We start from the raw sequence: 27,024 nt of genomic DNA on the forward strand, positions 1-27,024 counted from the left end.
TAGAGAAGGAAGGGAAGTTACCTTTTTTAGATGTGTTGGTGGAGCGAAAACCGGATGGACGACTGGGCCATTCTGTGTACAGGAAGCCAATGCATACTGACTTATATCTGCATAGCCACAGCTTCCATCATCAGTCTCAGAAGAGAGCTATGCTGAATACTTTAGTACACAGAGCCAGGACTATTTCCGACAAGGACCACCTCAGTCCCGAGATTAACCATTTGATGACTGTTTTCAAGAGGAATGGTTATTCTGCCGGTGAAATTAAATCAGTATTGTCCAAGAAAGTAAGACACGATGCCGTCCATAAACAAGAAGAGGACCAAAATATAGCACGGCTTCCATTTTGCGGTGCTACAACAAGCAAGATAGGCAGAGTCCTAAAGAGGCAAGGAATAAAACCAGATTTCCGACCACCTAGGAAAATTCAGGAAATGTTGAGACCAGTCAAAGATAGTCTCGGCTTGAGGGTGTTGGGAATTTATAGTATTCCTTGTGAATGCAGTGAGAATTATGTGGGCCAGTCTGTAAGAACCGTTGCCGACCGTTGCATCGAGCACCAGCGCCACCTGAAATACAGGTATTTGGAAAAATCAGCGGTGGCTGAGCATACTCTGCTTAGCAAGCATAAGATTTTATCTGAAGAAAGGAGCCCAAGCATCGACTTACTGGGACTCTGTGATCCAGGAAGCAGTCGAAATTAGACTTAGTGATAATAACTTTAACAGAGACAACAGCTATGCACTTATGGAAGTAGAGAGCACCACTTCACTACGTGCCATATATCTGTTGCTATGACGTATTTCAGCCAATCAGAAGCCGTCCTTTGTATATAAAAGTGGGAGCCTCGCTAGTTTACGACAGTCAGCTTTAGCCCTGACAACGACCATGGAGGTAGTGGTCGAAAGCTTGGATTGACGCGGCATGTACACCGAGAGATTTTTATTCAAGTTACACAATCAATTTGGTGAGTGCCTTCACTAATTTGTAAGAGTTTTTTGACAAAATGTTTCGCTTCTTCATCACTGAAAAGTTGAAGTCTCATATCTGTTCTTAACTATACTTTCCTCACTCGAGACCACAGGAATGGGTTCTTCAAACATGGAGTGATTTCATCTGCTGGAGTTGATTCTGGAATAATTGGAAGCATTTGCTGAAAATGTCTAGAATGTGTAATTAATGCACCTCCCATTAATTCCAGATTATTTGAGTACATACACCAAATAGCTGCTTAAAATAAGTAATCTTTATTTACGACAGACTGGACAGACTGTTTTGGCTTAATCGCCATTTTCAAGTACCTGCAAGTACAATGTGGTGAGAACAGGTATGAATGCCAATGCCATTTGTATTAAAATAGCTGTCTTGTATTCACATCTAGTTTGATGTGACGTCCATATTGTGTCATTAGTGGACTGTTTTGTAACTGTCACTGCTTTATTCAGATCGTAAATGGTGTCAAGATGTTGAAATTAAATGTTAGTTACAATGCGACAGCAGTTTGACAGTTCCACTCTTACGATGCTATATTACTTATTGTAAGCAGCTATTTGGTGTATTTACTCAAACAATCATGTCATTATCAGGCACATATTATGCTGCTGGCCCTAAAGAAGAAAAATTCCAGATTATCTCGGAGATCTAGAACATTCTCAAATCTCCTAGAACTCTATAATATTGAACATTCTAGACAGAACATTCTGGCCAGTCTTGGGTACTTCAGCACTCAATTCCAATATGCTTCATCATCTTCCCATGAAAAGTCCCCTGGTTTGATGCAATCTTTTGAAACCCATATCTTTGAATCCAGCCCATGCAGTTCCAAACCAAACCCTCTTCATGGATGGGGGATGGAGGGCTACTGTACCCCATGAGGCTGTGGGAAAGTGTGGCGGAGTTACAGCAGCATGCACGGACAAACCATGCTTACATTTATTATGTTGTCATGAACAAATGGCCTCTTCAGACACCCAAACCTTCAAACCTTCAAACTAATCCTTGCACTTCCAAAACAAAACCATCTACATGGGTGGCGGATGGCAAGTTATATCATCATATAACCCCAATGAGGCTGCAAAAGTTACTTATGAAGTTTGGCAGCATGCATGCATACACCACAATTACTTTTATTACACACACTGATTTACAAATGTTTCTTTACCATCTGTTATGTTCAATATCTACACACACACACACACACACACACACACACACACACACACACACAGGTTGATTTGAAAATAACGTTTACAAACTGACATGGCACATGGGGCATACAACTAGGATCAGTAATCACACAGGAACTGGGGGTCACAAACACCATGAAAGGGTGCTACTGTCACGAGAGGCACTGCTATATAAACATGGGTGGAGCTCAAATGGCTCTGAGCACTATGGGACTTAACTACGGAGGTCATCAGTCCCCATGGGTGGAGGCATGGGTGGAGGCATGGGTGGAGGCATTGGGAGTAACATGGCTAACTGCACGTACCATGAAATGGACAGAATTTGTTTGATTTATGGTGTGGCCAACTGCAATGGATGAGAACCAGTGCAATGGTATCGTGTGAAATATCCCAATAGAAAGGTGCTGTGGCACATATTATTTACCACCCCGTATCACCAATTGTGCAAAATTGTCTCATTCCACATGCACAAACTGGATGCCGGTCGCCAACGAACAACATGGACAGATTCAGTGGAAGTAAGTGTTCTGTAAAGGGTGCATTGTAAGCTGTCAGAAAGTACATGAGGTGTATCCCGCACACATTTTCTGGCACATTGTACACAATGAAGAACTGCATCCATTTCATTCCCAACACATCCAAGCATTGCAGCCAGTGGACTAGAAAAGGTGCATGGAATTTTCAAGGTGATTTCTGCAGAGATCCACTGCAGACCAAAGCTTCCCACTGAGTACCTCTTCATTGATGACACAGCGTTCTCACTTGAGGGTGTGATGAACGTTTACAACCTGCATACGTCGGCAGATATAAACCCACGTGCCACACATACGAATGCCTCACAACCCAAATTTACCCTTAATGCGTGGTCTCACATTGTCAGAAACTATTTAATTGGGCTGTACATCCTCCTGGACACACTCAATGGTTGCACACATCTCATATTCCTGCGAGGGTTCTGCCGGACATGCTGAACGATGTTCCCATATTTAATTCATAATCACAATCGATTTCATCACAATGGAGTCCCCGCGCATTTCAGGAGACAAGTGAGGGTATATCTGCAGGCAATCTTTCCTGGCTACTGGGCTGGTCACAATGGGCCACTCAGATGGCCACCACAACCATCCGATATGTCCCAAATCGATTTTTTCCTATGGGGGTACCTGAAGGGCCTTGTGTATGAAACAACTATTACATCATTTGAGGACCTAGTGGGTAGGATTGTTACAGCAGCACGGCAGCAGCTTGGCAGTTTTCAAAACCATTTGAAAATGGCCTAATATAAAGGCTAAATGCCAAAACCAGTAGTGGACTAAAAGTTCTGCACAGCAGCTAAAGTGATTTTTCACCAAAAATAAATTCAATCCAACTGCCTCTCTTGAGTATTACCGATTATTTTCACAAACCTAGTCTACAGGGTAGATGTCTTTATCAAATAATCCATAATTATTTGCACCATCGATGATTTACTAGGAAAGCTACACCATCAAAGAAATAAAAGTTTAGTAATACACTCCTGGAAATGGAAAAAAGAACACATTGACACCGGTGTGTCAGATCCACCATACTTGCTCCGGACACTGCGAGAGGGCTGTACAAGCAATGATCACATGCACGGCACAGCGGACACACCAGGAACCGCGGTGTTGGCCGTCGAATGGCGCTAGCTGCGCAGCATTTGTACACCGCCGCCGTCAGTGTCAGCCAGTTTGCCGTGGCATACGGAGCTCCATCGCAGTCTTTAACACTGGTAGCATGCCGCGACAGCGTGGACGTGAACCGTATGTGCAGTTGACGGACTTTGAGCGAGGGCGTATAGTGGGCATGCGGGAGGCCGGGTGGACGTACCGCCGAATTGCTCAACACGTGGGGCGTGAGGTCTCCACAGTACATCGATGTTGTCGCCAGTGGTCGGCGGAAGGTGCACGTGCCCGTCGACCTGGGACCGGACCGCAGCGACGCACGGATGCACGCCAAGACCGTAGGATCCTACGCAGTGCCGTAGGGGACCGCACCACCACTTCCCAGCAAATTAGGGACACTGTTGCTCCTGGGGTATCGGCGAGGACCATTCGCAACCGTCTCCATGAAGCTGGGCTATGGTCCCGCACACCGTTAGGCCGTCTTCCGCTCACGCCCCAACATCGTGCAGCCCGCCTCCAGTGGTGTCGCGACAGGCGTGAATGGAGGGACGAATGGAGACGTGTCGTCTTCAGCGATGAGAGTCGCTTCTGCCTTGGTGCCAATGATGGTCGTATGCGTGTTTGGTGCCGTGCAGGTGAGCGCCACAATCAGGACTGCATACGACCGAGGCACACAGGGCCAACACCCGGCATCATGGTGTGGGGAGCGGTCTCCTACACTGGCCGTACACCACTGGTGATCATCGAGGGGACACTGAATAGTGCACGGTACATCCAAACCGTCATCGAACCCATCGTTCTACCATTCCTAGACCGGCAAGGGAACTTGCTGTTCCAACAGGACAATGCACGTCCGCATGTATCCCGTGCCACCCAACGTGCTCTAGAAGGTGTAAGCCAACTACCCTGGCCAGCAAGATCTCCGGATCTGTCCCCCATTGAGCATGTTTGGGACTGGATGAAGCGTCGTCTCACGTGGTCTGCACGTCCAGCACGAACGCTGGTCCAACTGAGATGCCAGGTGGAAATGGCATGGCAAGCCGTTCCACAGGACTATATCCAGCATCTCTACGATCGTCTCCATGGGAGAATAGCAGCCTGCATTGCTGCGAAAGGTGGATATACACTGTACTAGTGCCAACATTGTGCATGCTCTGTTGCCTGTGTCTATGTGCCTGTGGTTCTGTCAGTGTGATCATGTGATGTATCTGACCCCAGGAATGTGTCAATAAAGTTTCCCCTTCCTGGGACAATGAATTCACGGTGTTCTTATTTCAATTTCCAGGAGTGTATGAATACGGAAAATAACAGCAACAATACTGCTTTGTCTTTGCTTAATACATCAAATGCATCTTGCAAAAAAAGATATTCTGTGTGCCATTAATTAATTTTTCCCTTCCAATGTATATGTGGAAATGTTCTCTGAAACAAAGGTGAAACATTTATGAATTACCTATATAATACCAATATACAAAAAGTACATCAACAGTTATCCAAACTGACAAAATTCCTGTACCAGTACATACACGACATGTATGAGGAAAGGCAACCACTTACCATACAGAAGGTGTGCTCAGTGCTTATTCTTCATAGTGGTTGGTTGTCTTTCATCATACAACTGTTTATAGTACACTCATGACCCTCTCAAATTAATGGTAAGTTGATTATGATAATGATAATGACAATAATAATAATAATAATAAAATTTATCAAATAAAATAAAAATTTGGAAGTACCTGGGAAGTGAACCAGGCATGCCTGGTGGACCTTCAGGGTCAATGCCATGTGAACCTCTACCAAATGGATTGAATATCATTCCACCACCTCGTGCAAAGGGATCCAAATCAGAGCGACCAACTTGTAGTGGGTCCCGAAGTGGATCTCTCAAGGCCAGTGGGTCCCTGAAAATAGGAAAGAAATGCAATATTCAAATTTGTTACCAAATCAATCCAACAGAAAAAGAGTAATTGTAATAATAAAAATATAACACAGTTGGTGGGCTAGACAAATAACCAACTGCAGACAAGTTACAGGCACAAGCAAAAAAATGGCTCTGAGCACTATGCGACTTAAGAGGGCATCAGTCACCTAGAACTCAGAACTAATTAAACATAACTAACCTAAGGACATCACACACATCCATGCCCGAGGCAGTATTCGAACCTGCGACCGTAGCGGTCGCTCGGCTCCAGACTGTAGCGCCTAGAACCGCACGGCCACCTCGGCCGGCACAGGCATGAGCACCCTAAGCCTTTGGACACTACTGTTGTAACAAAATTTTCCCGTGTTCAAGATGCATCACATTTGAGTCGAAACTTCATCTTTTGAATATTTGCACCATCTTCATCAGCTGGAGATGCTAATGGGATAGATACGTTCTCTTAAACAGTGTTGGTCTGTCAACTCCAATAATCATCCCGACAGTCAATCGTCTCTTGATGACACCAATGTACAAATCTTTAAATGACTGATTTCATACTGAAGTGAGATGCAGCTTGAATACCAATAAAATTTTGTACGTATTACAAGCATGCATAATTTTTTAATTGTTTAAATTACAACAATACGACCAGAGAACACAACAACATAAAAAAGCTGAATACAACTGTTCATTGGGCAAAAAAGAGAACTTGAGGAGAGGATAAAACAGAAAAGAACAACACAGGTTATATCACTTAGAATATTTATATCATTATCCCGTATTCCTTCTGGTGTTAGCTTCTGTGGAGTGACCTTATGGACTGAAGCTTGCGATTAATATTTTTCAGCTATTTGCTTTGTCTCCATTAACAAATAGTATGTCATCACCCAGACGTCCACAGCACTCTATCAGTATAACTTCACAAATACGTTATTATTGACAACCACTACAAGCAGTAAAAGTACTTTGTGAGGCATATCATTATAATATATTACTTCTTTACTACTAACTGCATTCACAGCACAATTTGCAGACAGTATCCATGTATGTTGCTGAATGCACCTAGAGTATTTTTAACGATTAGTACTCGGACAATCATCAGTACAAGAAAAATAAATAGTATGGATATTCTAGGCGCATTCAGCAACATATGTGGACACTGTCGGCAAAATGTGTTGCGAATACAGTTAGTAGTAAAGAAGTAATGCATTATAATGTCATGCCTCACGAAGTACCTTTACTGCTTATAAGGGTTGTCAGTGAGAAAAGAAATTGATAAATATTAGAAATTACATGTAAAGTTTATTGCAAGTCACTAAGTACTCTTATTCTAAAATACTGGGTGAATAAAGTCTCAGAATTCACAAATTGTGGGCTACACTTCTTGTTCACCCCCACCCCTTAGATAGGTAGGTGATTCTCATCCCCATAGCCATTGTTGCTTGACAGTAAAGGATAAGATAATGGTTGAAATTGGTCCAGTGGTTTAGGAGGAGATGTTGAACATACATAAACACAAACCAACATCCATGTTGATAATACATATGGATTTTGTCATATGCCTAAGTAATGCAGTAACCTGGTATTTTTTGAAGCAATCAACTAAAGGCAAGACATGTCACAAATGATTGGAAATATTCACTAACATAATTTCTGAGGTTCTCCATGAATGATTTATGACTGGCCGAAATCAGGGAACACACCCATTTTTGGTAGAGAACTAAATATGAAATTTCTTCGCTATCTTATAGTTGACAAGCATGACAAATGTAATGAACAGCCTATAAGAATGAAGTCACAATGGTAGCACATATTTTAACTTCCTTCCATAGGCAAAAAAAAGTATCTTGTTCTAGAACAGTTTCTCAGTATAGCATTAAAATAAACCAGCAACAGCTCACTAGCTTGTTTTATTGTGCTTTATGTGAATTACCAAGTACAAATATTGAAAGTAGCAACCAGTGTAGAATAACGAAACAATTAAAATTGTGCATTTTGGAGAACTGTATATGACAGTTAATGTTTTGCTTCTGAAAAATCTCAGATTATTCTGTTCTGTAAAGGCAATTTGCCAGCCTCACTTGCAAAATAAGTAGCCAATCTATCTCTTCCTTTTACAGCTGACGCATTTCTTTTCCTATTATTCGAGTTTGTAAAAGACTCAAAACTCCTCACCATAAATGTGTCTTCAAGTTTATGACCATTTGTAAACATTACACAACTAAAATAAAAGTTACAAACAGTAGTTATTTGAACAATAGTAGCACTGTACTTCTCATGAGTCTTTTGAACACTGTTAAGAAAAGTAATCATTCCCCACTCTTCTGCAGCACGATATTTCAAAAGCTTCAATTCTCTGCTTATCTGAAACATATATCATCTGTGTTTCACTTTTTTACAATGCTACACGCCAGACAAATACCTACAAATATCGTCACAAATTGTTTCTTAACATTTAAACAATGGAAAATTCAGGACTGAATAACAATAATATTAATGGGGATACATTGCTGTTCACCGCAGAGGTGTCACTGAGTGGCAGACAGGAATGTTTAAAAGTAGATGTTGGATATTATTAGGTCGGTACATAAATCTGTAGCATTTCTGTTTCGCATGATGATATTCTGGTTGCTATGGGTTTATTTATCGACTGTCATTTTTTATTTGCTATTTAAGTTTACATATTGTCATTTTGTTATTTGGAGATAGTGAGTAGAGCTGTGGATGCTAGAAAATGGAGTGCCAGATGGGGAAATTAGAGCCTTTACAACACTTTCTTCTGTTTCCTCGATAAAGGGATGATAGCAGCGGAGGCACCCAGAAACATTTGCCATTAGACAGAGAATGGCAAGAAAATGGTTTTTGAGTTTTAAGGAGGATTGTTTTGATATTAGTGACTCTCCACATCCAGGAAGATCTAAAGGGTTCAAAGAAGATTGTTTAAATGTATTAATCCACACTGATCCATGTCAGTGTACTCAATAACTGGAAAATGTGATGTACTGTGATCATTTCACCATTGTACAACATTTACATGCAATGGGGAAGGTAAAAAAAAAAAAAAAAAAAACGGGTGTATGGATACCACATGCTCTAAGCCAAAACCACAAAAATCAGCAGGTGGACATATGTGCATCTTTGCTTGCTTGTCATCAATTAGCTTGTGAACAACACTGACCATTTCTGTCATATATTGTTACTGGTGATGAGAATGGTGTCTTTATCCTAACAGAGAAATGAAAGGAATGGTTGAGCCCAAATAAAGCAGAAACTTCCCATACAAAGACCTGCATGCACAAAAGATGATGATGATGTGCATTTGACGAAACAGCAAAGGTGGGCTGTACTAAGAACTGCTTCGCCGAGGTGTAACTATCACTGCTGGCACTTATTGTCAACCACTGAGACATCTTGCAGACACAACCCAAGAATAACAACCAGGACAACTGCATGACGTGATGGTACTCCACTATAACACCCACTCGCATTCTGCTAGACTGATAAAAAACATGATACAGGAGTTGGATTGGGAAGGCAGTCTGCATCCACCTTATTCACCTGATCTAGCACTCTTCTCTCCTTTTACACTCTCTATCAAACAACCTTCAAGGAATTTCCTTTCTGGATGAAAATGCGCTCCAAAGATTGCTCGATGAGCCCTTCATCTCAAAACCACGTGATTTCTACTGTCGCAGAATCAAAAAGTTACCCCAGCATTGTAAATAGTGAAGGAGAATATATTATTGATGACTAAAGTCTCTATTACATGAATCTGTTGTATTTATTAAAATTATGGAAAAATGCTAGAAACTTATGCACCAACCTAATAGTAAGCTTTCAGATAAAGTCCTTCATCAGATGTAGAAATATACATACATGTTCATACACACACAACTCAAATGCAAAACACACACACACATGGCCACTGTAGGCTCTGGTTGCTGTGATGCCTGAATGCGATGAGTAGTGATCCATTTGAGGTGGGTAATGAGTATACAGAAGAGGCATGGGCTGGGGAGGGGGAGGGGTAGCAGGGTAGCGGGTAGTGGAAGGTGCTGCAGTGTTGCCCTGGTAGTGTGAAGGTAAGTGGCAGGAATAGGATAGTGGTCTACTAGGTGCAGAACAGGAAGCTGTGCTAGAGGTGAGAAGCAGAGAAAGGGATAGGGATAGGTCTGTGCAAGTGCACTTGGGGGGGGGGGGGGGGGCAGAAGGTGTGAAAAAGACAGTGACAATTTCCTCTACTGATGCTCCACAGTTCTTGTACCTTTTCTGTCCGAACGACTGCTTGTCACTGTTGATTTCATGTCCCTCTACATCAACATCCACAATACCTATAGCCTTGTCACCACTGAACTCTACCTTTCGCCACATCTGAATTGACTCCAAACCTACAACCTCTTCCTTAGTCACCATAAGCAGCTGTAGCGTCACCCATAGTTATTTCTCCTTTGAAGGCATCCTGTATAACAATAATCCATGGTACAGCCATGAGCACCTTCATGGCACCTTCCTATGCCAACTTACATCTGGGCCATCTAGAGGAATACTTCCACCCAGAATCCCAAAACTCACACCTTTACCATAAAATAACCACTGAATCAGCTGACATTTGTTTTCATATGAGCTTAGTGATGTTACTAACAAGCTAGAATAATCAACTGTAGTTTCATCAGAGATGTACAACCTTTTATCTATGTGCTTGGTTCTGGACAGTTAGTAAAACTAATGAAACATATCAGACCATTAAGCCTTAAAATTTACAAGCTAAAGCATAGACAAGACTAGTGTAATCATCTGGTGCCAAATAGTACTTCGAAGTACATCTAGTTTTATTTAAATAACGATAAATGTAAGGATTACATCTATTTTTACAGTAAACATTCCATAAACACAGACAACAGAAAAAAAAACAACAACATTATTGGCAGTCTAGTTAAAAATATTTTCACATTTTACCGTTTTGTAAAAAAATATGTAATCTGAAAAACAATACATCTTTCTTGAAATCATTTACATCAAGGATGTAAATGACGATAAACTGCTTTAAAGTCCTTTAAGAACTGTCATTCATCCCACTGCTAATGTCAAAACCAGACACATGTATGTTGTAATAGTTTATCATGAGCAACAAGATCTGTTCACCAATCATTGTAATTGAAGCTGCGTATCAAAAACAATGGGCATAAAACACAGAAGAGTTGTCATTAAGCTGTTTACGTCATTTAGTAGCTTAGGCAGATTGGAGTTCTCTTCGAGCATCTGCACATCACAACAAGTTGAAGAATACACTGGAACACTGGAACAATCATATAGCACTGCATAGCAGGATCATGAAAGTAATTAACTTTGAGAATGGGAACTGCAAAGTACTTACAAGGTAACGTTAAAACACACACACACACACACTTGTATCAGGATAACAGATCATACATGGAGTTACAAATTCACCACATAACACACCATTTTTGACTTAGGACAATAGGACAGCACAGTGGTCATTCGTGTGGACAAGAAATGACTGGACCAGCCTGTTGCTGAGCACAGTCTGCACAATTGTTGCTTTAGCATGACTCAGCTTAGAAATGTGTCATATTTAACAACCCCCATTAGAAGCATTTGGATATATTGCACTATTTTGTGAAAGTGTCTGAAACAGTCCATTTTTAGTTAAACTATAATAATTATGTCACTTGCAAGACATAAAAAGGAGCTATTTTAATAGACACTTTTAAGTGATATCTGCTGTACAAAATAGTTAACCTTAATTGTTTTGTCATGTATTTCTTATACATTTTTATGAAAAGGAAAGCTGCTACTCACCATATATTGGAAATGCTGAGTCGCAGATAGGCACAACAAAAAGCACACTGAGGCTTCAGTTGCCTGAGACTGCAGTCTCGAATGTGTGTGTGTGTGTGTGTGTGTGTGTGTGTGTTTTTGGCAGGGGGGGGGGTCCATTTTTGGTGACAGCCTTGTTGGCTGAAAGCTTATTCATGACAGTCTTTTTGTTGTGCCTATCTGCGACTTAGAATCTCTGCTATATGCTGAGTAGCACCTTTTCTTTTCATAACATTGTTACATTCCATCCTGGATCTTCCATTGTTTGATCTTATACATTTTTTCTAATATGTAGGTGACTTTTGAATATGTTCACTTGACTGAAACTGGTTGTTCGTGTGTGTGTGTGTGTGTGTGTGTGTGCGCGCGCGCTCTTGCCTATGTGTGTCTATTGTTGACGAAGGCCAATGGCCAAAAGCTTTAATTGTGAGTGTTTTTGTTGTGCCTATCTGCAACTCCTCATCTCTGCTATATGGTAAGTAGCAACTTTCCTTCTCATAATATTGTTACATTCCATCCTGGGTTTTCCCTTCTTTGATTTAATAAAGAAATACACATTATAGCAGCTTTTGGTGACTTTGTGCTGTTCTTTAAACTTAATAAGAAAATCCTTAATGTAAGCCTATGTCTGATGTAGATGGCAACTGTTTACTATAACTGACGCAATTTAATTTAAACAAAGATGAGCTGCCAGGTTTAGCAATACTACACTATACTCCACTGTGTTTGCACCTGTATTACAAATTAAATTTCGTATATTACTGTGGTAAGAGAGGGAATTGTGCTGGCATGTACCAAAATTGTTCTGAACTACAAAGATGGTTAATGTCTTATCCATAGCTTACATAAAACTGTCACAGTCAAAATTTAAACTTAATGAACCTGGTAGGTATAGGTCCACTATTTCATGCAACATGATTAGCATAACACACTACCCTTGCATCAAAAAAGAACAAATAGTACTATTATGGTGCCACTAATACAAGATGATGTGAGGAATTGTTTTCTGCGTATGACACTCCATGCAAAAATGACAGCTAAGAAAAGATGTAATTTGTATCTTTCCCTAAAATGAAATTCTATAAGAAAGAGTGAAGTTTCACTTCCATGTATCCATGTTAAATTCCAATTTACTGAACATAGTACAACCAGTAGACTGCAGTAGTGTTCTCAACAATTGAAAAAAACTGGAATCACTGAATATTAGCACAAGGAGCCTACTCTAAAGATAACAGAAGAAATTAGGATGCAAAGCTTGTTTAATGATGCACTACTGTGTGTTTTCTCCACCTCAAGCATACTGCAATTTAAGAGGGTTTTACACCAGACACATTTCACTTTAATTTGCAAAGCAATGTCAGTGGTCACTTATGTTTTTATTACTCATTTTTACAAGTTCTGAAGTCAACAGGTTTTTCCCCTCACTGTCAGCAGAGATTGAAGTTAAAAAAAACTTATTTGCAGTTTCACCCTTCGTGACTTATTGAATTCTAAGCAGCAGCTTTTTTTCACACTGTATTCTTAGAAATACTACTGTGGTTTCATCTGTTCTGCGCTCAGCAAAACATTTTTGTGTATTCATTTGCTTTTTGCATGGGTTGTGAGTACTGTCGACCTCAACTGCTAACATAAAATAACTGAAAAATTTCCTTTACAGACACACAAGAAGTATACTTTTGAAAACCCAATTTAGTTTACTATAAACACTTGTGCCAATTTTACTTTTCCGTTTATTTATTTTGTTTTTCTGTCCATTCTGTTATGCTCTTCAGATAGCCTAAAGACAAAAACTCACCAAATAGTACTAAGAATTATTTATTAATCTGTATTACTTTCTTTTCATTGTGTTGGTCATACAGTATTTTAGTTTTACTGTAACTGGTCTTCCTGTTAAGTTTTTCCATAAGTTATTGCACTTACCTTTACTAGAGGCAGGTATACTCAACATGTTGAAGCAGTACCTTGTTTTTCAATCATAGTTAGAAGAGATTTAGTACAGGGCCAAAAGATTTCTCAAAATTCATGAATCACGGAAAAAGTGAAGGTTGATATGCATTGGTCTGTTCTATAACTTCATGCACAACTTGAAAACAGTTAACTGTGCTATGTATCCACTTCAAACACCATGTTGTTCCTCATCTGGCATTACTTCTGGATTGCCATTATTTGCATAATTCATTTCCTGAACTATACAAACACTTAAAGAAAATATGGATTTTTACATGATTTTCTCCAAGATGTGCCTGAATGTTATGGCTAGGTGCCACCCAGTTGCCACCCCCATCATGCACTGGTGATGCTGCTCACAGTGAGGTTTCAGTTGCCTGAGACTGCAACTGTGTGTGCGAGTTGCATTTGTGTGTGTGTGTGTGTGTGTGTGTGTGTGTGTGTGTGTGTGTGTGCGCGCGCGCGTTTGCGCGCATCAGTCATCCATTGTTGACGAAGACCTTAACGGCCAAAAGCTTTAATTGTAAGAGTCTTTTTGTTGTGCCTATCTGCGACTCAGTAACTCCATTATATGGTAAGTGGCAACTTTCCTTTTCATAATATTGTTGTATTTATACTACGTGTCTTATGTATGGCTCTACAAGAAGTGAAAATAAATGTCATGTTTATTTTTCACCACCAGTTTAATGGTGTAAGTTGAACAACAATTTTCTGGTGCTTAATAGCATTTATCTTTTTCCAGAATATTCTCTGCTGCTTCTTGAACTTTAGTGTTGAAGCTGATCTATCCTTTTTCAGCATATTTGCCTGCTGAATTTCTTATTAAGTTATGTGTAAATCTGTGGTAACATTTAGTCTAATTCCTGTTTTAATTGTACTATAATTTAATATATATGTCATAACCTGCTCTAGAAGATGCTGGCGTTTTGATGGGTAAATTGGATAATTAATGAAGAGGTACTGAAAGACTCAGACAGAAAAGAAATTTATGGCACAACATTGCCAAAAGAAGGGATCGATTAATAGGGCACATCCTGGAGCATCAAAGAATAGCTAATTTGGAAATGGAGGGAAGTGTGGAGGATAAATTTGTAGAAGGAGACCAAGGCTTGAATACAACAAGCATGTTCACGGAAAATAGGCTGCAGCACTTCGACAAAGATAAAGAGATTTGCACATGGTAGACTACAAAAGGGCACGGGATCAAGAATACAACACACATCAGCCTTGTACATTTTTGGTGATGACTTTAAAGAAATGGACATTTTCTTTCTCATTTATTTATAAGTTTTTGTGTTTCACTGTCAAGGCAGTTAGTAAAGATTCTACGCAGTTGTAGATTTTCTCCTTACAATTTATATTTTGACTTACCCAATCTGCACTGCTGTGTCCTTTTCATTTCAGTTTCATTTCTTCTCCATGGCAATTGTAAATTTGACTTCTTTTGTGGTGTCACCGCCAGACACCACACTTGCTACGTGGTAGCCTTTAAATCGGCCGCGGTCCGTTAGTATACGTCGGACCCGCGTGTTGCCACTGTCAGGATTGCAGACCGAGTGCCGCCACACGGCAGGTCTAGAGAGACTTCCAGCACTCGCCCCAGTTGTACAGACGACTTTGCTAGCGATGCTACACTGACAAATACGCTCTCATTTGCCGAGACGATAGTTAGCTTAGCCTTCAGCTACGTCATTTGCTACGACCTAGCAAGGCGCCATTACCAGTTTATATTGAGGTTGTAATTAATGTATCATCAAGAGCGATGTTCTCCAATTATGGATTAAAGTTAAGTATTCAAGCAACTCCGTACTTTATTTAGTAGACTCAACTCCTTTAACTGTTCCAGACCTCACGCCAGTCTACGTGAGCTTAAACGCGTGCATTTCGGCCTCCTCTAGCAACACGGTGTTGGCTCTTCTGCCAACACATCATATGGCGACGAGTGTAAAAACGATCTTCTTCTTTATACTGCACTAAATTACTTGTGTCATGGCTTCGCCACAATCTCCAGATGTACTGTCCGAATTTTATCGCTTACAGAATCAGCAGACGCAGGCCTTATTGGATGCCCTTGGACAGCTTGTCCAGGGTCCACGTGCAATGCAAAATGATGCGGCAGCCGTCGCTCCACCGCTACCGCAGCCACGACACGCAGTTGCACCACCTTTTCGTCCTTTTGATGCTGCACTGGAAAGCTGGACGGAGTGGTCACGCCAATTTGGATTCCATCTCGCCGCCTACAGAATTCAAGGTATTGAGAGGCAGCCTTTTTTGCTTTCTTGTGTAGGAGTGTCCACCTACCGTGTGATAGTGAAATTGTTTCCCCAACGCGACGTAGCAACTCTGTCCTACGACGAAATTTTGTCTGCATTAGATGCATATTTCAAAGAATCAGTCAATGTCGTGGCAAAAAGGTATACGTTCTTTCGTACAAAACGTACGGCCGGTCAAACTAATCGGGAGTGGGTTGCAACCTTGCAAGGCCTTACTAGGGATTGTGCTTTTGAGTGTGAATGTGGACTCCCTTATTCAGATACTATGGTACGTGATGCAATTGCGCAGAACGTTTCTGATGTTCGTATAAGGGAACAGATTTTGAAACTAGTCAATCCCTCCCTGCAACAAGTGATGGACATATTGGATAGGCAAGACACACTTGACTTTGCTCAGGAATCGTTTGAGACTTCGCCAGCCATGTGTCACGTTAACCGGCCCACCGGGCGAGCTGCACGGAACAGTAAATAGCCCTCGCGCCCGTCCGCGCAGCTACGTGTGCCGCGCAAGCAAGCAAATGCAGTGCTAAAGTCATGCCCGTGGTGTGCTACTAGACATTCGCGTGACAATTGCCCGTCACGCCAAGCTATTTGCTTTTACTGTCATAAGAAAGGACATGTTCAGAGTGTTTGCCAGAAAAAGCTCAGATCGGACACTCACAACCATTCCAGGCCCTTTGCTTCGCGCCTGAATCGAACGAAGAATACTCAGGCTTGTGAACCTTCGCCCATGGAAATTCATGTAGTTAATTCCACTCCGCCCAGTGCCACTCTCTCTAACAGTGACCGTGTTCGTCCCACAAATAGTGTGCGTCGACGTCGACAGAAATCCCGTCAAGTCGCAAGTGATTCTGTACCAGTGTCAGTTCACGTTGCACGAGACAGTCGCTCTTGTCATCAGCAGGACAATAAACTTTTTGTAGATTTGGACATTCATGGCAAAGTGGTACCATTCCGGCTCGATACCGGAGCTGCAGTTTCATTGATCAATAAAGACACGTACAAACAACTGGGCACACCTCCGTTGCGTACCGCAAATGTTAAGTTAAATAGTTATTCAGGACAAGCTATCCCAGTGTTAGGACAGTGCAGCCAAAACCTTCCGGAAAATTGAGACTTTGTGTGGACTTCAAGGCAACAGTGAATCCACAACTAGTGATTGCAACTTTTCCTTTACCCCGCCTGGAAAATCTTTTTGACAAACTGTGCCCGGGTAAATATTTTTCGAAGTTGGACCTCGCAGATGCATACTTGCAAATACCGGTGGACGAAGACTCCCAGCACATTTTGGTGGTTAACACGCATCTTGGTTTGTACCGATTCAAAAGACTGCCATTCGGGTGTGCATCCGCCCCTGCATTGTTTCAGCAAAATCTGCACACTGTTTGTGCGTCGGTCCCTACTGCAGCAAACTATCTGGACGATATTGTGATCTCCGGAAAGATGGAAGAAGAACATTTAGCCAATCTCAGAACATTATTTCAGGTCTTGCGACAAAATGGTCTTCGCTTGCGGAAGGACAAATGTGTGTTTTTTGCTCGTGACTTACCCTATCCGGGACATGTAATCAATGCCCAAGGCATACATCCCAGTCCCGAGCACCTCCGTGCCATACAAGACTTGCCTTCGCTGCAGAATTTGAAGCAGCTACAGAGTGTGCTGGGAAAAATAAATTACTACCATAAATATGTGCGCCACGCCTCTTCCATTTCAGCTCCGCTTCATCGCTTACGCCGTAAAGGTGTTCCGTTCGTCTGGACGACGAAATGCGAACGCGCCTTTCGCCAGTTGAAATCGGCATTGCTTTCCACTACTTGCCTTACACCATTCGATCCCCAGAAACCCCTTTTGTTGATGGTAGATGCATCGGATTTCGGGATCGGTGCTGTGATTGCGCACTAAGATGGATCGCATGATCGCCCTATTGCCTTTGCGTCCAAATTGATCTCGTCTGCGCAAAGAAATTATTCACAGATAGAGAAAGAAGCTTTGGCTCTCGTATTTGGTGTTACTAAGTTTCATGATTTCTTGTATGGTCGTCACTTTATCATCATCACAGACCACAAACCTTTGACATCGCTTTTTCATCCGAACAAGCCTGTACCTCCACGTACAGTGCAGAAATTCATTCGCTGGTCTATTTTCCTCTCGCAGTACCGCTACGATATCTTGTATCAGTCCACTGCTAAGCAAGGAAACGCCGATGCGTTGTCCCGTTTGCCTGTTGCTGAGGATAGAGCATTTGATTCTTCCGAACTTGCTTGCATGTTCATTGATGCGGAAACCGATGACGTGGTCGAATCGTTTCCGATCGATTTTCATCGTGTGGCTACAGCAACAGCTGCTGATCCTGTCCTTGCTACCGTTTTGCGTTTTGTTGCTACGCAATGGCCCTTGTCAAAGTCACGGATCGAGGATCCGTTGGTTCGCCGATTTTTTGCTCACAAGGAGAGACTTTTTGTACGACGTGGTGTTTTGCTGTTGCGTTCTGATAATGATCAGTCCCGGGTCGTGGTCCCACATTTGTTACAGTCCTCTGTCTTACAGCTTCTCCACCAAGGACATTGGGGTATAGTGCGAACGAAACAGCTTGCTCGTCAGCACTGTACTTGGTTTGGAATCGATGCTGCGATTACGAATATGTGCTCTTCTTGCATGGCGTGTGCCGAACAACAATCCGCACCGCCGCGGAAATTCTTTGAATGGCCAAATGCCACTTCCCCTTGGCAACGCTTACACATAGATTTTGCTGGTCCATTCTGGAATGCTCGATGGTTGGTTCTGGTAGATTCATTCAGTAATTTTCCTTTTGTTGTCCGGATGTCTTCCACAACGTCATCTGCCACCATCAAACGTTATCCGCTATCTTTTGCATTGAAGGTCTTCCACAGACTATTGTTTCCGACAATGGCCCACAATTCATGTCCGCAGAATTTCAGTCATTCTGCAAGGCCAATGGTATTCAACATCTGACATCCGCGCCGTTTTCGCCGCAGTCAAACGGTGCCGCTGAATGATTGGTCCGGATTTTCAAGTCACAGATGTTGAAGCTGAAAGAGTCGCATTCTCGGGAGGACGCGTTATTGCTCTTTTTGTCTTCGTATCGCTCTCCGCCCCGAGATGGTCACTCGCTGGCTGAGTTGCTCCATGGTCGTCCTAATCGAACCTTGGTGTCTTTGCTACATCCGCCGCATCAGGTTCCTGTGCTGCGGCAGCCACATGCTTTTGCCCCAGGCGACGTTGTATACTATCGCAACTATCGAGGTTCACGGCGTTGGCTCGCAGGGCGCATTCTTCGCTGCCTTGGCCGCACTATGTATCTGGTTTTGGGGGCCTCTGGTGAGGTGCGTCGGCATCTCAATCAGCTGCGCCTCTGTCGTCACACGGGTTCTGCCGCTCCCCGTCTGCTTTCAGCGACGGTGCCGTCCAGTCAGCGCCCTGGGGACCCATCTACTGGCTCGCCTCATCCCCAGGTGTTACCGACGCTGCCTTCCATTTTGCCCCATGGCGACGCGCCGCCGCCTGTTCTCCCGCCGGCGACGCCCGCAGTGGACACGTTGCTGCAACCGCCAAGCGCCTCCCTGGGTCATGCGCCACCGATCGGTTCCCGTGACCAGCTGTCCTCCGACATGGAACTCTTGACCGCTCCGGACCAGCTGTCGTCTTCGCCGGTCGGGTGCCCCGTTCTGATGGAGGTCGACCTTTCGGCCCCTCCTGTCTCTCTGCGGGCGCATACGCCGCATGTTGGCGTGCACCCTGGACTAGGTTTTCAGGCATTTCCCAGCTCCCTTCGGACCGAATGGCAGGGTGCGGGTGGCACAGCCTCGCCTGTTGTTAGGCTCCCCACCTCGTCGCATACGTCAACATGGGGTCCTCCCCACGGCGGGCGGAAGCCTTATAACACAACCGTACGCCGATTTGCGGGGGAGGAATGTGGTGTCACCGCCAGACACCAGACTTGCTAGGTGGTAGCCTTTAAATCGGCCACGGTCCGTTAGTATACGTCGGACCCGCGTGTTGCCACTGTCAGGATTGCAGACCGAGTGCCGCCACACGGCAGGTCTAGAGAGACTTCCTAGCACTCGCCCCAGTTGTACAGACGACTTTGCTAGCGATGCTACACTGACAAATACGCTCTCATCTGCCGAGACGATAGTTAGCTTAGCCTTCAGCTACGTCATTTGCTACGACCTAGCAAGGCGCCATTACCAGGTTATATTGAGATTGTAATTAATGTATCATCAAGAGCGATGTTCTCCAATTATGGATTAAAGTTAAGTATTCAAGCAACTCCGTACTTTATTTAGTAGACTCAACTCCTTTAACTGTTCCAGACCTCACGCCAGTCTGCGTGAGCTTAAACGCGTGCATTTCGGCCTCCTCTAGCAACACGGTTTTGGCTCTTTCTGCCAACACATCATCTTTCATCTCTCCAGTCTTCTTATATTCCTTACTCTGAGCACTTATTCACAACTATCATTTAACTTTTGAGTCAGTATCTCATACATTTACTTATGCCTGCAGTTTCCATGACCCTCAATGTAAATGTAGTGAACTCTTCTGTCAAGTAATTTGAGAATCAATAGTGATTAACAATCTTTAAGCTTTCATTTTTTTTCTTAATCCTTTCCAATCCACCTTCGGACTAAGTCTGACATTACGACGCTGATGTCGGACGATGTCAGGCACGTTTCCATTACTGTGTTTTCCATCAGTTCCTTTGTTGGAATTCACCAGGTGCAAGGTAACACTTAGTATGAAGACCTGACAACTCAAAGCACATTGTATTCACAAATTTCCAGTACGATAATGACCAGTAGAAAAAGTGTAAGTGATAACGATATTGCCAGGTGGCTTCTCAAAGATACTGAGCATGGAAGAGAATTTAGTGATGAAATCGAGTGGGAAGAAACTTCTGTCGTGTATAGAAATATAAGTTCCGGTGAATCAGAACCTACTGATGGGGTGGAAAGTGATGAAGAGACACAACCTGTAGCACATACCTGGAAAGTTTACCGTGATGTCAATGATGATCTCATTAAGTTTCCTGTTTCTGTCATGCAACCATTCCTCAAGGTCTTTGACCAGAATCTGAACTTGAATATTTTCAGTTTTTCTTCACCAATAATCTTAACAGTGAAACCGTGAATGCTACAAATAGGTATTCAAAAGTAAAGATACAGAAAGTCACTCCACACTCAATGTGACATTTGTGGAGAGATGTTTGATTAGAAGAACTGAAGGCTTTTCTTGGTGAAATATTGAATAAGGCCTTAAATTTGAAGAAAGAAATAGTTGACTATTTTACAAAAGACTGGCTAGAAAATCATTTGTCAAGGATGTTTTTTCCCTTGCTCCATTTTTTCCAAATATTTTGGATGCTGGATTTAGTTTCACCTGTCAAAGTTCAGGTATGTCAACATAAGAGAGGGAGCAAGAATGTTAGTGAGTATATCAACAATAAATGCAAAGAACTTTATGTATCAAAAAGAAATGTGGCTATACATGAAAGCACAGTATGATTCAAAGGAAGAACTCAATTCAAGTGCTACAATCCAAAGAAGCTTATGAAGTGGGGTTTACAAGTTTTCTGTTTGTGTTATTCAGAAAATAGCTATGTTTTCTCTCTCATCCCATATTACCACATTACTTACGGAGAGCTACAGAAAAGAACAGATATCTATATCTCCTGGAGGAGATGGAGACATTCTGTAATCAAAAATCTCCTGGTTACACCTTGCTTAATGAGCAGACAGCAATGAGGAGCACCCATTCTTGGGAATACTTCAAATGCTTTATGACTCCTTTGAAAAGTGCGATGGCCAACAGTCCATCAATCCATCAACAGAACGATAAATATCTTAATGGGAGCTCTTATACAGTGCCACACAATTACTTGTGATACTAGTACACTTGTCATAATCAATGTGTTACACTTCTTCTCTACTAATTTTCATTTGCATTTTGTTTTTAAGTCTTTCACAACACTGAACTATATTATTATTCATCCCACTAACGGGCTTTTTAAGTGTTATTATGGAAATTTATGGTATTTTCTATAAAGTGTTCTGCAGCTGCTTCTGCACTTGTTTGTTCCAGAATCTTAATTTATGGGTGAAGGAAAAAAAAATTAAAATGGTGGTATGCAAACTGTTATTACTTGTTGGAGTTCTTCAATTATTAATTGTACTACCATCATGCAATCTATGTTAGTGCCTATTGATGATTTTATGAATGGTATGCCTAAGGGCATAATTTCTCTTATTGCTGTATTTTTATGTTCTTGATTTTTCAGGTTACAAAGATCGTGTTTTTAATGTTTAATTGGTTTTTATTGTTCTTTGGTATAAAATCTGCGTCCTCTGCTTTTAACAAAATATATCTTATGTGACGGGTTATTCGAATAAAGAGTGCACTGTGAGGCCTATGTCATGTACCAAACTTTGCTATGACTGTAAGCTGCAAGCTCAGTTCAAAATTTGTTTGTTAGCTGCTATGCCCTTGCGTATTGGTATCATGTTAAAGTTGTAGTATGTGGTTTTTATTAGTGAGTCTTCAATACTTTAATATTTAGTATGTGCTATATGTCATAACTATAATGTACTCAATGTGACTTATGCCTATGTTATACAGGGTGTTTCAAATAGAATATACATATTTCATATGCATATACACTCAGATTAAAACTGAAGAAACTGCAAAAAGTTGGGAATTTAAGGAGATGGGACCTGGATAAACTGAAAGAACCAGAGCTTGTACAGAGTTTCAGGGAGAGCATAAGGGAACAATTGACAGGAATGGGGGAAATAAATACAGTAGAAGAAGAATGGGTAGCTTTGAGAGATGAAGTAGTGAAGGCAGCGGAGGACCTAGTAGGTAAAAAGACGAAGGCTAGTAGAAATCCTTGGGTGACAGAAGAAATACTGAATTTAATTGACGAAAGGAGAAAATATAAAAATGCAGTAAATGAAGCAGGCAAAAAGGAATACAAACGTCTCAAAAGCAAGATCGACAGGAAGTGCAAAATGGCTAAGCAGGGATGGCTAGAGGGTTATCTCACTAGAAGGTAAGATAGATACTGCCTACAGGAAAACTAAAGAGACCTTTGGAGAACAGAGAACCACTTGTATGAATATCAAGAGCTCAGATGGAAACCCAGTTCTAAGCAAAGAAGGGAAAGCAGAAAGGTAGAGGGAGTATATAGAGGGCCTATACAAGGGCAATGTAATTGAGGACAATATTATGGAAATGGAAGAGGATGTAGATGAAGATGAAATGGGAGATATGATACTGCGTGAAGAGTTTGACAGAGCACTGAAAGACCTAAGTCGAAACAAGGCCCCGGGAGTAGACAACATTCCATCGTAACTACTGACGGACTTGGGAGAGCCAGTCCTGACAAAACTCTACCATCTGGTGAGCAAGATGTATGAGACAGGCGAAATACCCTCAGACTTCAAGAAGAATATAATAATTCCGATCCCAAAGAAAGCAGGTGCTGACAGATGTGAAAATTACCGAACAATCAGTTTAATAAGTCACGGATGCAAAATACTAACGCGTATTCTCTACAGACGAATGGAAAAACTGGTAGAAGCTGACCTCGGGGAAGATCAGTTTGGATTCCGTAGAAATGTTGGAACACGTGAGGCAATACTGACCCTAAGACTTATCTTAGATTCTAGATTAAGGAAAGGCAAACCTACGTTTCTAGCATTTGTAGACTTAGAGAAAGCTTTTGACAATGTTGACTGGAATACTCTATTTCAAATTCTGAAGGTGGCAGGGGTAAAATACAGGGAGCGAAAGGCTATTTACAATTTGTACAGAAACCAGATGGCAGTAATAAGAGTCGAGGGGCACGAAAGGGAAGCAGTGGTTGGGAAGGGAGTGACACAGGGTTGTAGCCTATCCCCAACGTTATTCAATCTGTATATTGAACAAGCAGTGAAGGAAACAAAAGAAAGTTCGGAGTAGTTATTAAAATCCGTGGAGAAGAAATAAAAACTTTGAGGTTCGCCGATGACATTGTAATTCTGTCAGAGACAGCAAACGACTTGGAAGAGCAGTTGAACGGAATGGACAGTGTCATGAAAGGAGGGTATAAGATGAACATCAACAAAAGCAAAATGAGGATAATGGAATGTAGTCGAATTAAGTCGGGTGATGCTGAGGGAATTAGATTAGGAAATGAGACACTTCAAGTAGTAAAGGAGTTTTTCTATTTGGTGAGCAAAATAACTGATGATGGTCGAAGTAGAGAGGATATCAAATATAGACTGGCAATGGCAAGGAAAGCGTTTCTGAAGAAGAGAAATTTGTTAACATCGAGTATTGATTTAAGTGTCAGGAAGTCGTTTCTGAAAGTATTTGTACGGAGCGTAGCCATGTATGGAAGTGAAACATGGACGATAGCTAGTTTGGACAAGAAGAGAATAGAAGCTTTCGAAACGTGGTGCTACAGAAGAATGCTGAAGATTAGATCATATAACTAATGAGGAGGTATTGAATAGGACTGGGGAGACGAGAAGTTTGTGGCACATATTAACTAGAAGAAGGGATCGGTTGGTAGGACATGTTCTGAGGCATCAAGGGATCACCAATTTAGTATTGGAGGGCAGTGTGGAGGGTAAAAATCGTAGGGGGAGACCAAGAGATGAATACACTAGACAGATTCAGAAGGATGTAGGTTGCAGTAGGTACTGGGAGATGAAGAAGCTTGTACAGGATAGAGTAGCATGGAGAGCTGCATCAAACCAGTCTCAGGACTGAAGACCACAACAACAACAACAACAACAACATACACTCATGCTCATAAGTTATGGATAATGCTGATACATGGTGAAACAACACTCTGGTGGGTGGTTTGCAGGTTTAAATCACCTCGGGGTATGACCATGCGGTGCATTTGACCTCCGGTCGTCGCACAGTGGCAGTGGCAGCAGTCCACATACGCAGAGATGTGTTGGTGCACGTCAGAGTACGGTGCAGCGAGTAAGTGTGCATACGTTTTCAGACATGCTAATGGTGACTGTGTGTTCAAAATGGCTCAAAGAACACATATTGATGCCGTTATGAGGGGTAGAATACTAGGGCGACTGGAGGCTGGTCAAACACAGCACGTCGTAGCACGGGCCCTCCGTGTGCCACAAAGTGTGATCTCACGATTATGGCAACGATTCCAGCAGACAGGAAACGGGTCCAGGCACTACAGTATGGGATGTCCACAGTGTACAACACCACAAGAAGACCATTATCTAACCATCAGTGCCTGCAGATGGCCACGGAGTACTGCAGGTAGCCTTTCTCGGGAACTTACCGCAGCCACTGGAACATTTGTCTCCAGACACACAGTCTACAAACGACTGAACAGGCATGGTTTATTCGCTCGGAGACCTGCAAGTTGCATTCCACTGACCCCCGGTCACAGGAGAGCCCGTAAAGCCTGGTGTCAAGAACACCGTACATGGTCATTGGAACAGTGGTCCCAGGTTATGTTCATGGACAAGTCCAGGTATAGTCTGAACAGTGATTCTCACCGGGCGTGAGCCAGGAATTAGATACCAACCCCTTAATGTCCTTGAAAGGGACCTGTATGGAGGTCATGGTTTGATGGTGCGGAGTGGGTCTAAGATTGGTGCATGTACACCCCTGCATGTCTTTGACGGAGGAACTGTAACAGGTCAGGTGTATCGGGACATCATTTTGCACCAGTATGTCCGCCTTTTCATGGATGCAGTGGGTCCCACCTTCCTCCTGGTGGATGATAATGCGTGGCCCAACCGAGTTGCCATCGTGGAGGAGTACCTTGAAACAGAAGATATCAGGAGAATGGAGTGGCCTGCCTGTTCTCCAGACCTAAACCCCCTCAAGCACGTCTGGGATGCTCTCGGTCGACGTATTGCTCCACGTCTTCAAACACCTATGACACTTCAGGAGCTCCGACAGGCACTGGTGCAAGAATGGGAGGCTATACCCCAGTAGCTGCTCGACCACCTGATCCAGAGTATGCCAGCCTGTTGTGCGGCCTGTGTATGTGTGCATGGTGATCATATCCTATAGTGATGTTGGGGTACATGCGCAGGAAACAGTGGCATTTTGTAGCACGTGTTTCGGGACGGTTTTCTGAACTTATCACCAATACTGTGGACTTACAGATCTGTTTTGTGTGTGTGTTCCCTATGTGCCTATGCTATTAGCGACAGTTTTGTGTAGTGCCACATTGTGTAGCACCACATTCTGCAATTATCCTTAATTTATGAGCATGAGTGTATTTATTAAACTTTAAGACATACAAATATGAAACTTTACACACATATTTATGAACCTCTCAAGTTCAGATTACAGATGTTCAATACGTCCTCCCTCAGCAACATGAACAATATCATATCAATACTAAAATTCCTCTGTACTAGGGCAAGCATGTCCTTCATTACTGATGTTATGACAGTACAGGTCTGGTTCTTCAACTCTTCCAGGTTCTGTGGGAGTGGTAGTACTTAAACATTGTCTTTAACATAACCCCACAGGAAGAAGTCAGAGGGTGTCAAATACAGTGACTGTGGAGCCCGGCTGAGACATGCTAAGTCGCCAGCTCCTTGATGACCAATCCAACGGTTTGGTAGAGTTTCATTCAGATATTCACACACTTGGTGACTCCAGTGAATGTGTGCCATGTCCTATTGAAAAATGAAGTTGTCCCTCATTCAGCCTTGAGAACAACCAGTTTTGTAACATAGCGAGATACTGCTGACCGATAACCATGTTTCCGTCACAGAAGAATGGGCCATAAACAGGTGATTGGGATATTGCACAAAACACACTGACTTTGAGTGAACCTCGTACATTTTCAATGGTTGCATGTGGGTTCTGTAGGCCCCAAATTCAAACATTGTATTTGTTTACCTGACCACTAACATGGAAAGTCGCTTCATCATTGAACATGATGCATTGTGCGAAAGTGTTATCACTGTCAACAGCATCAAGAATTTCGTTACAAAAAGCCACACATTTGTGTTCATCATCAGGGCACAGAGCTTGTAACAGCTGTAACTTGCACGGCTTCATAACCAATCGATGTCTCAAAACTTGCCAAATTGTTCTTGTAGGTAGTTGTAACTCCCAATTGGCACGAAGGACTACATTGGAAAGCAGTTTGAATTTGGGCAATATTTTCTTCAGGAACACGAGGGCGGCCAGGAGTCTTTCCTTTACAT

General features: G+C 42.4%; 1 protein-coding gene across 1 annotated transcript in view; it reads right to left on the reverse strand.

The window, feature by feature from the left end:
* The window catches only part of LOC126237470 (proteasome inhibitor PI31 subunit), a 115,645-nt gene that overhangs the window by 14,903 nt on the left and 73,718 nt on the right, over positions 1-27,024 (reverse strand). The window contains exon 4 of the mRNA XM_049947613.1: positions 5,566-5,730. Within this exon, the coding sequence (XP_049803570.1) occupies positions 5,566-5,730 (165 nt within the window). The remainder of the gene's footprint in view (positions 1-5,565; positions 5,731-27,024) is intronic.

Source organism: Schistocerca nitens, chromosome 2, assembly GCF_023898315.1.
Source record: "Schistocerca nitens isolate TAMUIC-IGC-003100 chromosome 2, iqSchNite1.1, whole genome shotgun sequence".
Taxonomy (NCBI): Eukaryota; Metazoa; Arthropoda; class Insecta; order Orthoptera; family Acrididae; genus Schistocerca; species Schistocerca nitens.